General features: G+C 42.5%; 2 protein-coding genes across 2 annotated transcripts in view; one reads left to right on the forward strand and one right to left on the reverse strand.

The window, feature by feature from the left end:
- Window positions 1-3,474: 3,474 nt before the first annotated feature.
- On the reverse strand, window positions 3,475-5,313 carry LOC137784940 (transcription and mRNA export factor ENY2-2). The gene is made up of 4 exons (XM_068575937.1): window positions 5,059-5,313; window positions 4,881-4,951; window positions 4,726-4,800; window positions 3,475-3,606 (listed from the first exon to the last, which is right to left on the reverse strand). Exons 1-4 carry the CDS (start codon window positions 5,124-5,126, stop codon window positions 3,530-3,532), a joined length of 291 nt encoding a protein of 96 aa, XP_068432038.1. The 5' UTR covers window positions 5,127-5,313; the 3' UTR covers window positions 3,475-3,529.
- Window positions 5,314-5,587: 274 nt separating this feature from the next.
- nudcd1 (NudC domain containing 1) overlaps window positions 5,588-13,987 on the forward strand; it is a 29,634-nt gene continuing 21,234 nt past the window's right edge. Inside the window, exons 1-5 of the mRNA XM_068575756.1 lie at window positions 5,588-5,776; window positions 7,059-7,213; window positions 8,849-9,034; window positions 11,113-11,296; window positions 12,973-13,161. Of these exons, the coding sequence (XP_068431857.1) occupies window positions 5,662-5,776; window positions 7,059-7,213; window positions 8,849-9,034; window positions 11,113-11,296; window positions 12,973-13,161 (829 nt within the window). The 5' untranslated portion in view covers window positions 5,588-5,661. The remainder of the gene's footprint in view (window positions 5,777-7,058; window positions 7,214-8,848; window positions 9,035-11,112; window positions 11,297-12,972; window positions 13,162-13,987) is intronic.

Genomic DNA, 13,987 nt, shown 5'->3' on the forward strand with positions numbered 1-13,987 from the left:
GGAAAGATTAGGACCTAAATAATCAAAATCTGCAACAAAAATCACAATAAACAAAGTTTTGACCTGTTAGGAAGGAGTTAAAGTAAAATAAAACTGGAAAAATTACGTATTTTATGCCAAAAGATTGTCTGAATGGAGCATGCTGGGGCTTAAAATGGGCGCGATAACAATTTTGAACGGTTTCCAAAAGGTTGAACACAATCTAAACGATATAGAGTTACTAATTATAACTTAAACTGTGTCTGCGCAGACGGACTGATGGGGAATCTGGTGTCAACACGCATGACGCCCGCAGCGTGGGAGCCACCGCAGACGATTGCGACACGACATTTTGCAACAAAACAAGCGATCGATGTATTAATAGCTCATGTGCTGAACTGGCAGAACTCGGACGGCGGCCGTCACGTCCGTGTTAATCATCCCCGCTTTCCATTATTCCCGTCTGTGCCGTTTTCACTTGAATCCGACGCTTCTACGCGGAGCAGAGCGACATCACTTCCTGTGTGAACAAACAAAAGGCTCAGGCCAGTCGCGGGCTCTCAGAGGCGCTAATGTGTGCTTCAAATGGGCCTTTTTGTGATCAGAGGCTGTGAAAGGCTTTAAATCCATTAAAAACACAAATATAGTTCTTGTGTTTGATGCGATTGGGCCGGGAAGAGACCCCGATGAGCTGAGCGGTGACGGGAACCTATCAGGGAGGAGATAGGGAACTGTTTGGGTTATTCATAAAGACAGGAAATGAAATCATTATTTCCTCGTCAGGGTGTCACCGCCGCTCTGCTTTCATCACGACGGCCTGCAGCTTTGCTGAGGGCGATGCAGACGCTGGTGGAGGAGCTCTGACCTCCGGGAAGGGTGGAGCTATTTTATATTGTTGAGATTGATTACACCGTATGTCATGTTACAGCAGTTTAGTGTGTATTTCCAGCTTTGTTGTAGTATTACACACGCTGATATTCACGGATGAACTCTGTGTGACAGTGAGGTCAACTCTGAAATACAGAATATAGAGATCTATGTCTTGCAAGTCATTTTAATGTACTTCTTACTGTGTTGTCTGTCCTGGGTAACTGAATAAAACACATAAAGCTCTTGTGGTTTTCTTCAGACTTGATGAAATCCTGCAAACTGTGTTTTTCTTTCAATGATTCATGTTCAATAAAGTATTCTGATAATTGTTTCAGCTCATCTGTGTTTGTCTGTTAACAAGAAAAAACATCAATTGACAATTTGGCGACGAGGTATCAGGATGCAAAGCGTCAGAAAACTGTCCTAGGACACGGCACGAGGAAGCTTTCTCATAAACATCCATATAAATCGGAATATTTCTCTGTCAGGTGTGATTGTTGACGTGAAAAACAGATATTAAATTGATTTAATTGAATAGTTGGAAGAAGGTCAAGACGTTAAATCAAAAGGTCAACAAAGAAAATTGTTGAGCGAGGCCTGTTGAGGTCGACCTGAGAGAAAATAAATGAATAAAATAAAAGTTAGGAATAACACACCACGGCACGACCACAAAAGCTTTCTAAAAAAACATTTTCTGTCTCTTTATCGTCTTCCATCTTTCTTTGAGATGTAAAGCGGTCGTCAGACGAGCTCTGCGTGGCGTTTCTTCCTTCCTTGACAAAAACAAATTTCCCCTTGGGGATAAATAAAGTACATATCTATCTATCGATCTAGAAATGGCGAGCTCATAGGAGATGTGTCGCATGGCCTCAGACGTGCTCACAGAGGCCTGCGGGTGAGGAAGACGTTGGTATTGTGCTTTCTCACGGCAGAACCTCGCGAGGCGTCTGCGATAAGAAGGTAAAGCCAGCGCTTCTTTGTCACCCTGTTATTCTTAGCTCAAGCTGTCAATCATGTTGTCAGAGAAGAAAAGATGTGGAAAAGAGAAATGTCCTGGAAACTTTTTGTTTTGACAGTTTGAACGACGAGGTTTTTGTTTTCCAACGGCATCGTTCAGACGAGAAGACATAGTCACGTTGTAGAAGAGAGGAATTAAAAACATTACCAAGTGATTCTGGTTTAGAAGCTGAGACGATAAAACTAAAAAGTACAGAAGGTGAGCGCCTGGCTGTTTATCTGCGTTTAACTGCAGGATCTCTGCATCAGACCGACAGAAAAAGTGTTTTTTTCCTCTGAAAGTCGATTATTTCATTCGTTCTTTCATAACAAATCATTCCCATCAAAAGTAATTCTGTTCTTCGTCGGGCCATAAAATGTCCAAATAAAAGACAAACAGCTGCCGAAACAAATCAAAATGAGAAAAAAAAAGGAAAAATCTATCAACTTCTGAGCCGTACAAATAATGACGCACAACATTTGTACAGATTAAACTTATAAGTGTTGAATTGTGAGTGGACCTTAAAAACAATTTTAAAATGTTGTGATTTTTAAAAAATGAAAGCGTATTAATATCATTTTGGAGAAACTTCAGCCTCATCATATTTAACAGCTGTGAGGAGCGAGGACGAGTCTATTAGTGGAGATAGAGTTGTGTTTTATGTCCAGTGCAGCCGGACAAAAGTACCAGGATGCTCTGGGGTCGTGTTTCAGTGTGTAAGCCGGCATGCTGTCGTGGTTATTCTGACCCACAATCCTTTGCGCAGCAGCTAAATGAGCAGCAGGGCCGTGTTTTGAGGAAGCAGTGGTCAAAGTGGATGCAGCAGCTGCATTAAAAGTACAAAACAAAAAAACCTATGGAATCTGGAACGCCGTCTTTAAGCATTTTAATGATGCTGGAGTTTATAGTTATAGCAAAAGAGATTTCTGACCCACGTGGCCGAGTGAAAAGCCTGAAGTTCCCACGCACCAAACTAACGACTCAAAAGTCTCAAAAGTCTCAGTTCTCTTTGAAGTCTGCACGCTCGTCTGACTAAATTCTTTCCACTGGGTCTGCAAACATTTTAGATATGTCGTCCGGCGGGTTGACAGCGGCGCAGGACGTGTGACCGTCAACTTCCTCCGAGTGACGCTCAAGAAAACACAAATACTACAAATACTGGAAAGGCACATTGCGTAACGGCGGCAGCGTGAGATGTGTTTGACCACAGCGAGATGTGTGTTTTTCTATCTGGAGGAAGCGATTTTTAAATGACGCAACTATTAAGCTCTTTGAAATAAGAAGGATGAGTCATTTCGGGGAAAATGTCTCCCCACATAACGTCCTAATGAGCAGAACCACCAGGTTTCTTTTGTTAAAGGAAAGAAAAGCCGTCGGCGGAGAAACACACTTGAAAGGGGAAGAAAATGACATCATCGAACGGGTCTTCAGCAGCAGTAAAGAAAATATCAGCACCCCCAATGACCAAAAATAGGCATGACTTTATTTGTTTTTGTTTTCCAAAACTGCTGCATAACAAACTAAAATCAATATGAAAACACATACAAAAATCAAATAAAAAAATAACACTTGAGCGTCGCTCACAATGAGAACAAACATCAGTTTTGGATTTGAATTGTGAGTGTAAAAAAAAAAAAAAAAAAAAAAAAGAAAAAGAAAATGTCTAGACGGCGACCGTCCCTTTCACAAGGTCGCGTGCTGAGCTAGAAAAGCTCGGATTCTCTGCAGCAGCTCTTTCTTCACGCTGTCCGGTACCAGTGCTGCATGGGGAGAAGGAGGAGGAGGTCAGGGAGCAACACACACACACACACACACACACACACACACAGCACTACACTTTCAGAAGGTCCAGTAGATGCTGCCACTGGCTGTGATGTTGTTGACCGCTTTATAAAAAGGTGCGTTTGCTGAATCTACTTTGTGTAAAATGCAGTTCAAAACAACACCGTGAGTCACACAATGACTCATTATTACCACACAGTGTAAACACACACACACACACGCGTGCTGTTTGTGTGCACAGCGCAGCGCTTGGTGTCGGTGAAGATCGGCTTTAAAGAGATTGTGGCGATGTGATTATGTGAAAACATAATCTCGTCGCCACAATGCGATGTTTGCGCAATTGTAAATGAATAAAATGATGAATAAAATAAAAGATGTCAGTACTTTTTAACTGATGAACAGCGCTGATCCACTTTTATTGAGTGAGAACAATCTCCTGTTCAGGAGCATGCCAGATGCAAACTAACCAGATGTGGAGCCAACTGCAGTAAACAGCTGACCAAAGACTTTATTTATTTATTTTTAAATGTGTTTAATTGTAGAGTTTGAACCTCGCAACAATAAAGCAGGCGTTAAATAGAACCGCCAGTACTTTGACCGAGTCACCCTCATTTAGTAGATTTTTTAAAATTAAGCTTTAAAGTTGAAATAATAATACAGTTGAAATAATTTCAGATCAAGTAGGTTTTTTAAAACTCAAGTTTTAAGTTAACAAACATAATCAAAGTCTGTTTGTCTGCAGAAAATGTTTTATTTAAAGCTACAGAATATTATATTCACGAAGGCTTACGACTGCACTATTGCACCAAATGGAAATATCTTCTTGTCATGTTTTAATAGTAATTAGTCTATTAATTAAGCACCTGATGTTCTCAAATGTTTCATCGACATTAAAGGTCACGTGTGTAACTTTACAGTGTCCTGGTTGTAACGTTACATCTCATTGAACGTCTCTCTGTGTGGGATGAATAAAACATATCTTAATTTATACGTTATGAGCGCTACAAATACATTTCAGTGGGTTTAACAAAGTTTGACTGAGTGTTTTTTTGTGTTCTGCAGCAGAAAGCCAGCTAGATGTCCGCATGTAAACGCACCTCTGCCTTTTGGTGTGACTTCTGTGACCAGATCCTCCACCGTGACGTGCTCCAGACCCTTTTCTTTGATCACATCTGCACACAAGAAGGAATCAGTGAAGCCAGGGTCCGAGGAAGCCCCGTTAATACCACGCACAGACCCTCGTCCGACTTGCCTTTGCAGTGTGCCTTCAGCTGATCCTTCCACCCGCACTCCACCAGCTTCGCCCTGAGCAGCTCCTTCAACCTGCGGCCACACATTTTGCAGTCAGTGGACATTGAAGGACGACCGCCGTCCGTACAACAACATTTCACGACCACACAATCGCACGGAGAGTAAAAAGCTCCACTCACCGCTCCCGTTCCCCCATTTCTATCAGCTTCTGGTTTATTGCAGCCCTCATCTGGGAGTCTTTGCTCATGGTCTGTCGCAAAGCGCACGCGAGCGGTAGCAGCTTCCGGTTGGATTCAGCTGCTTCGGGGGAAAGTAGCTACTGGAAGAAAAGGTTTATTTTGCTAGCTATCAGGTAGACGTTACCGTTTCTTTTTTTTCCCCTTTTTTATTTTGTCGAGATGGATCAGCTGGGGGAACACACGGTTCCTTCACACAAACGTGCCGACTGGAAACGATAAAGATGCAAAGGTTCCGCTTTGGCGGGCCTTAATTCGCACACAAACCGACAATATCGCTGATGGAAAAATAATAAAAAATAACGTTTGATATATCGTACTTTATCTTCACACGAATTCGACATGTATTCAAACATGTATTAAAAACGCTTTCAGAGAAAATACAAGAACTCAACCTCCCATGAGCACACGAACCGCTCGTGTCCGTCGGAGAAATGGCTCCGGGTAGCGACTCATAACAGGAAACGTGCGACTTCCACAGCATCTTTATTGCATCCCACCAACTTGTGGACAAGCCTATCCCGTTTAAAAAAAGAAAGAAAAGACATGGCTGCGTCAAATTATTCCTTGAAGGTCAATAGAGAGCTGTTGGACCCCGGCTTTGAAAGTTACAGGTTATCTCTGGACGCCATACCGACGTACAGCGTTGAGCTGGATGCTGGTGAGAGGAACTTAACCTGCAGTACAGTTAGCAAGTGTGCTAGCTCTTATGCACACTGGAGCTTTAAGCTGTTAGCTCACACATGTACCCGGGAAGAGTCGTTTGAATTAGTGGGCTGCTAATAATTTAATAATAATTATGTCATGCAGTTCGTGGCTGAGTGGAGTGTGGCAGCAGTTTAGCTCTCTCACTATAAGTTAGTGCAGGGCTGGACACACTTTTTACTATTGTGCTCCATCAATAGATCAACAATATGCATAAGGAGTCACAGGCTAAACAATGGTGTCTACGTCGTTCCCAACCGGTGGTAATGCAAAAAGAATAAATTCTGTTTCTTGACTAGAAACCCCCATGTGCAATAGAAAATACATGCACACTGGTCACTGGTGTGTCCACATGCTCCAAAAGCTATTTATGTATCCGTTGTTCTCACATGTAATTTAAGTTAATTCAATATGTTTAAACTCTAATACAGTGCCCATTTAAAATAATATGATGGTATATGGTTAAATCTGTAAATACGTCAAGTTAAAACATGCAGAAATTGCCAAATACCTGTTTTGTTTTTTGGGCCATTTTATCAGATTTTAATGTAAATTTAAGTCAAATATAATTATTAGATTATGCACTTATACATAGATACATATTGGTTTCAGTTATGAGGATGTATGACAACTATGTTTGCATAAATACACAAACACAACTTGATCTATTTAGCTGTCTACTGAAAGCATTGCTATTCAGGGAGGAATCTATCTTGTCTATAATGTGGACAAAATGTCCTTTATGTTCACCACACAGCATTAAAAAACACACAAGATAAGAAAATGCACTTGGCAAAATGAACTTAAAAACACAGCGAGGAGCAAGTGGCAAGATATAGTTTGTGGAGGAGGCTATGCATCAACTATTTTAATTGCATTTGGCAGAAATTACTTGCTTTTGCTTGCGTGCCAATATTATAAAACACACAGAAAATACCAAAGTGAAAAAGTTTGAGTGAAGAAATCTCAGTCAGGACATGAAAGGAGACAATGAAAGAATGTTTCTTGCGGCCGCAGCAGCAGACATGTGCGTCTATGAGTCATAATACAGTGCAGGAATAAACAAGCTTCTCTTACTGGGTGTTTTTTTTCCTACAAAAATTCCCAGCAGTGTCACAATCTGCCACCTCGTAGTCACAGACCTGGTGTTGACTAACTCTGAGATGAAGGCCGTGTTGATATAGAGACCCTCTGTGTCTCATTAATGTGCAAACGTGTTTTTTGCCTTTTTCCTGCAGATGTGGAGGAAGTGAAGCTGAAGGACACTCAGTACACCCTGGAACACATGCGTGCTTTCGGCATGTACAACTACCTCCACCTGGACCCGTGGTACCAAGACAGCGTTTTGTTTGTGGACTGCAAAGGACGGGTGCTCGGCCTCACCGTCACCCTGGTAAGCCCCATCACCCCTCCTCCTCCTCCTAGGCTAATCCCTGTGTGTTTACTGCTCATGTCACACACAACGGTTGTGATTCTGATGTTGTGACAGCTGAATGGACTTTAATGCACCTGACACACCAGCAGGTGGTGACCAAATACTCGTGCGACGGCAGCGTCGGCCCACGTTTCATTTCTGTTGGGCTCTCAGGAGAAAATGTTTGGAAATCTTCCAAGCTGTTCTCCTTGTTTAAGCTCAATTAGAGGCCATTAGAGAGGCAGCGAGAGTGTCAGTGTTCACGGCGGAAGTTTTTCCCTCCGTCCGTCGTACGAATCAGCGCGTAAGCTTTTGGATGAATCCTCGTGCGATTACGTAATTGACTCAAGGTGCCGATCCAGGTTTTCGTTACTCAAAACCAAGATCTTAAGAGGCGACGAGGCAAATGAGCCCGGAGACCTTTCAGCGGAGACTTCTTTTCATCATTGACCGTGATTAGAGATAATAGGAGGCCTGAATGACGCTCGTCAGGCTGTAATCCTGCGAGTCTTTCAGTGGCATCATTAAATCGCCCTTTTTATGAAAATGTGCGGCTCAAATTCTAATTACAATCATCATCAGGCTGTAATTATCGTCCCTGACAAAAGTTTCCTTGTGCACTTTTGCACAGAGGCGGTACAGGCTGAAAATGGTCTCAAAGGTGCATCAGCTATCAATATATTTATTTATATATTTATATATAGCAATGAGTAATTGATCCTCAGGCGCTGGCAGATCCATCCATCTATCACTAATGAGGCTCTGAATCCCAAGTCACATGACGGTTTCCTCTCTTCGATGAGTTCCACGTTGTTTTTATGTTATTCAGATCCAGTGTTAAAGATACTGTCATGTGGCTTTTGAGCAGGAAGGACATTAAAAATCCTGCGTTGCTGTGTGTCTTTATGCCGGATGTTCTTATGGGATTAAAGTGCCCTATTCAGTAAGGAAGCAGTGGCCTTTGTGGTCAAAGCTTCCTCTAATTAAGTGTGTCTGTTTCTGTCTTTGTGGGTCATGACTGGACTGCAGAAGGCAGTTTTGTAGTTCGCTAACGTCACACAAGTTCAACCCTTCAATTAAGGGACAAAATACATTTTGTTCCTGACGCTTTCCTCCACCACTTGTGCTGAAACAATAAGTGGATGGACACAATCACATGTCAACCTTTCTGATAACCGAGTCACCTTTCCAGCTAATATAAGCCGACGTTTTGTTCTGATTCCTTCTTCTCGAATAATTAGATCTGCTGCTTTTCTTTGAAATATTATGACAGTAAATTAATTAGGTTTTGGACGGATTAATGGCCAAAACAAGTCGTTTGCAGGGCTTTGAGGAATTGGAACGATCACTTTTTCACTATTTGATGACATTTCCATTTAATATTATGTCTTGTTTAATCAAGAAAACAGGATTCAGAGATGTAGGAGATGCCAAGAAAAAGAGAGTGTCGTATAAAAAGTTTCATATAAAATACAAACTTGAGCCCCGTGAGTTCATCGTTAGTTTCCTCTCATGCACCTGCTGATGTGAACGACCCCCACACAGGTGAGGTTGGTGTTGATCGGTTCTGTCTGCCTGTGTTGTGTCTCACTGGGTGTTGCGTTGTGAGTCCAGGACACCGCGCTGGGGAAGCCGAGAGAGGTCTACCGTCTCCCCGCTGACTCCGGCCAGAAGGAGCATCGTCTCTGCGCCTCCCTCAGCCTCACCTCGGCCACCTGGGCGGCGCTCTCCGACGGCGCCGGCCGACTCTACCTCCTCCGCACCGGCAAGAGGGGAGACAGCGCCCATGCCAAGTGGGAAGTAAGTGCAGCAGCTGGCTGGCAACACACAGAGATATTTTCATTATTATAGACATCTTCGATGGGATATTAAGTGTATATGTTGCAATGTTGTCTCGCACTCATTATATCAATTATACAGCAAACTCATCCAATCATTCAAAGTGCTTTACAAATGATTGACAAGGACATAAGAAAGATAAGATAAAGGAACCAATAATAATAAATAAACCCTAAATAAATTAGGTTAAAATTAATACTAAAACCGTAGCATAAAAAATATCCAAGATACTGCATGAAGTCAGATGTAATAATGAGCATAAGTGATAAAAAACTAAATTACAACGTGGGAGTAAAGGGGCGGCAGCTAATCCATGACCTTTTGTTGACCTCTATTGGTGACTGAGTAGAAGTGCAGCAACAAAGACTGAACACCATACTCTATCTGTCTGTCTGTCTGTCTGTCTGTCTATCTATCTATCTATCTCTCTATCTCTCTACCTCTTTAATAAAGTAGGAAAAAATGAGAAATAAACCGCATGAATGACAATAAGTTGAAGCGTGTTCCTGCGAGCCGTCTGTGGCGACGCTTGTCGTCTCAGAGTGACTTTTAAATCCCGACTGCAGCAGTTGTTGATCAGATAAATGTTTATTGGACAAAGGCGTCGCTGTGAAGCGGTGGACAAAAACATTTCATTTCGCAAAAGTTCTTCACAATAGAAGTCCTCTTCTGTGGTCGCTGCTCTTCGCTCTTCCTCCCTGCAGCACTAGTCGACCTGTTGTGTTGAAGAATCACAAAGCTTCTCTCGATCCACGACTTGATAAACGGCCTCGCATTCATCTCCGGCTGAGAATAATCCCCAAATAATGCAATGTTTACTCCTGATTGAGGAGCGTCTGGAAGTCCGAAAGTAGCCGGAAATAACGGATAAGAGATCACCATGCTAGCCTTTTCCTTTAACCCGCTGTGTGTGATGCAGTTTTATTATAGAGAATATATAATAACTAGTTGGGATAACAGTGCATAGAATGTACAGAACCGTATGCACGGCGAATTTCAAGGTGGAAATATCAATATAAACAATATCTATTGATGTCAGAATGAACCAAGCCTCGCGTTGAGAAGTGCAGGCAGCGCATGGCCGTCTCATGTGTCCTGCATTATGACATGTCCTGTTACGCTCGCCTGCGTCTGGGCCTTCCCTTTTAATTTCCCCACAGCCTTGCGGGTAGCGCGCCAGCCGAGAGGTTACCCAGAACTCATTTCCTGATCAAATTAGCCTCGAACACAGTTGCCGGCGACATCGTAAACAATCACCCCCGCTCATTAAATGTGTATAATTTGATGTGCGAAAACAGCACTTCGGCCCCTTGAAGATAGATGTTCCCTTTTTCTTATTTCAGCGGCCTGCCGCGCCGATGCACCGCCGCCTAATGTCGAGTAGCCACTCGAGCTTATTCCAAGGGACCAAAGTAAAACAGGTTGCGGCCGGTCAGGAGGTGTAAACACAAAGTGTTGGGCTGCAACCGACGATTGTTAAAAGCGTCAAACCCCAAAGATTTTGGATTCACAGCAGGAATTTGGAACGAGTAACAAACATCTGATTCCTTTGAATACTGAATAGTTATTGTAATATTAGTTCAGATAGTCAGAGGAATATATTGTGAAATGGTAAATGGATCCGTATTTGTACAGCGCTTTTCTAGTCTTCCGACCACCCAAAGCGCTTTAACACTACATGACATCATTCACCCATTCACACACTGGTGGGAGGAGCCACCATGCAAGGTGCCACATCAGGATTATTAACCATTCATACTCCATAGGCGCGGCTACGGGAGCAATTTAAGGTTAAGTGTCTTGCTCAAGGACACATCGACATGGGCTAGCGGGGCCGGGGATCGAACCACCGATCCTCTGATTGAAGGACGACCCCGATATCCAGATTACCACACTTGCACAGTCTGCTCTCACTTCTATGAAAACGTAGCGCTCGATGCTCCAGCCGCCGGCTGCTTCTGCCCGCGCTGTGTCTCGTATTCATTAAAATGTGTTGTAGTGTGACGTGATGTTCACTTGTTGGCCGTGTGTTCCCACAGCCGCTGTTCAGCGAGGACACCGGGGAGCCGTTCACCGTCCTCCACAGCGTCTCGCACGTCCGGGACGGCGTCCACGTCGTGGAGGTCCTGCTGCTGCGCATCCAGAAGGACCCCGAGGAGACCAAGGGGAGCGGGTACTCGGTGTCTCTGGAGTGGATCTCGGTCGCCGGCGCCGCAGGACACGGTGGGTGTCCGTGGGCCGCCGCCCGCCCGGCCGCCCGGCCGCCCGGCCGGCCGCTCATCAATTTCAGTAATCGAGCACGAAGTGGAGACGAGTGTGTCGTACGTAATTAGGTCTGAATTCAGAGCGAAATTTCAAGGCTGTTATGTCGTTTCCACGTTCTTGATATTCCCAGCCAGCAGACGACACAGTTCTTTGTTAATCAGCTCACAGTCGGAGGTTAGTCACGCGCCGCCATTAATGCGCTGTAATTATTTTATGCTCCCAGATGAGATTAGCGTACTCTAAATCAAACATTGGCAAGAAGAAGTTTCATTAAAGTTCTTGGCACACATTGAGGAAGAAAAACAGACGCGTGATGCAGAGATTGATGATAAAACCCAGACGAGGCCTCCGGAGAGTCCCTTCCTCATCAAGATGGATTTAAAGACGACTCCTTTCTCCTGTAATGTTTGTTTAGTGTCTCCATGTTTGACTCAATCTATATTTTGTCAGTGATTCACTTTTCATCTCGCGTCACAATTTTTTTCAGAATATCCCTGAAGAGAGGAAACGTGTTTCTCCAAAATGAACTTAGTCGTAGATTCAATGCAAGGTATTAAAGGCACGAGGTAGATCAGCATTAATAAAAGAGTACGCTATATTTAGACAGCTTTAACGACAGAAAACTGAATCTTATCGCTAATTATTCTCATGTTCCAGACTGGGGGGAAAATAATGCAATATTTTATTTAGTTTGTTTTTCCTTCATAACAACAGTATGGCATTTAAAGTGTTACCGTTATGAAAATTCAAAAATATTTGGTAATTATGATCACAACCAGAGTTGGTTGAAAGATTTATTTACTTATTTTAACAGAAGACTGTTAATAAAATATTAAGACAAACATTTAAACGCCGGTAAAAAGTGATGCGCAAGGCTTAAATGTTGTGATGGTCCAAACAATTTGTTTGAAGACTAAAAGATGATTTAAAAAAAAAGTAATTAAACAGCCTGAATCTCCTTTTAGTTGCATTGCAGTATGGACTCTATAATAATAATAAGCTGCCTATTGATGGACTTCAAAGCTTTTCCCAGTGTGAGATATTGTAGAGATCAGATGAGTCACAGCACTGTGGATTAAAGCCAGGTGTCAAATGAACGATCAATACAAAAAATACAGAAGAAATGCATATACAATTATATACTATTGTCTAATTATTGCTATAAGATAATCCTTTATTAGTCCCTCAGTGAGGAAATTATAGGATTACAGCAGCATTGCTCACAAGTAAATAAAGATAAAAATCAAGTAATGTAAATAAACAGTAATAAAAAAAACAGTAAGAAGAATATTAAATATACAGATGGGATAAAAAATGTGTGTAAAAGTACTTAAACGTACCGGATATTGCACCAGGAGATGAATTAAAGTGATCACAAGTGTTCAGAGTACACATTATACGAGTGTATGGCACCAAAAAATAAAAATAAAAACCGTAACCACGAGTCCAAAGTATTATGTTTAGTTCAAAGAGCTAATGTCTGGCGGAAGAAGAGATCGGATATTCCACTTTCCTCCGCCGTTGACGGAAATAACCGTAACTCTCGGGAGTCCAGTAAAACACATGAAACGTGTCAGAGTGTAACGCCGGACGTGATTGCTTCACACCTTCTGCGTTCGGTTTCCACCTGGCAGGTCAGGAGAAGACGTACGAGGTGAAGAAGAGGAGGGTCCTCACGGGGAAGTCGGTGCCTCACTACGCCGCGGTGGAGCCGCAGGGGAAGGGCCTGATGGTGGCCTCCGACAAACCGTTCTCCTTCACGCATGTGGACGGCCGCCCTGTGGAGCGGCCACGCCCGGAGCCCACGGAGGTGGAGAAGACAGGTGGGTTCAGAGGTGCTGCTGGGAAAAAACGGTTATTACAGGATTCAGACAGGTTTATCCCCTCGACCAGGTATCAGACACGTAGAAAGCCTTTTTATGTGCATCAGTGCTACTCCATTGTAAGGATTAAGGCACTCCAACTGTGGGGCGCGACCCTCTAGTGGGGCGCGGAGGTATTACAGGTGGGGCGCCGGGGGAATGCAGATTCTAAAAAAAAAAAAAAAAAAAAAAATTTTTAACAATCCTTTATTTATGAAAGCCCATTTCCTCAAAAAAAAAAAAAAAAAGGATAAAAAAAAATAAAACATGAGGACCAAAAAGATCTTTTTTCATTTTTTTTCCGTATTTTTTCCCAAAATTTTTTTTTTGGTCCTAATTTTTATTTTTATTTTTTTTTTGGTCCTAATTTTTATTTTTTTTATTTTTTTTTCTGTGTTCATTTTAAATTTTTTTGCTCCTAATTTTCTTTTGTGTGTGTGGCGGAAATGGGCTTCCATATTTATTAATCCCACAGTGGAGGAGTTATTCTCTGCATTGTACCATCCTTAGTAATTAAGGAGCTTTGTGCTGCTGTGAAGCTCTGGGGCTTCAGTGCCTTGCTCAAGGACACTTCAACCTGAAACTATGGGGAGAAAACAGGGATTCAACCGGCTTCCTTGGTCATCTTTTTTTTTGCCAAATATGAGTTATTCTTTGCACATATATACCTTTATTTGCATTGTTTTAACAAAGTGATTGAACATGTTTTGTCAGATGGAGCAATCTGGTTTACTTTAAAGGGATTTCCATTTTCTTTAATCTATTAATTAAAAAAGCAGAAAGTTGG

Source organism: Clinocottus analis, unplaced genomic scaffold (genome assembly GCF_023055335.1).
Source record: "Clinocottus analis isolate CAN_PGR_092001 unplaced genomic scaffold, fCliAna1.0.p SCAF_14, whole genome shotgun sequence".
Lineage (NCBI taxonomy): Eukaryota > Metazoa > Chordata > Actinopteri > Perciformes > Cottidae > Clinocottus > Clinocottus analis.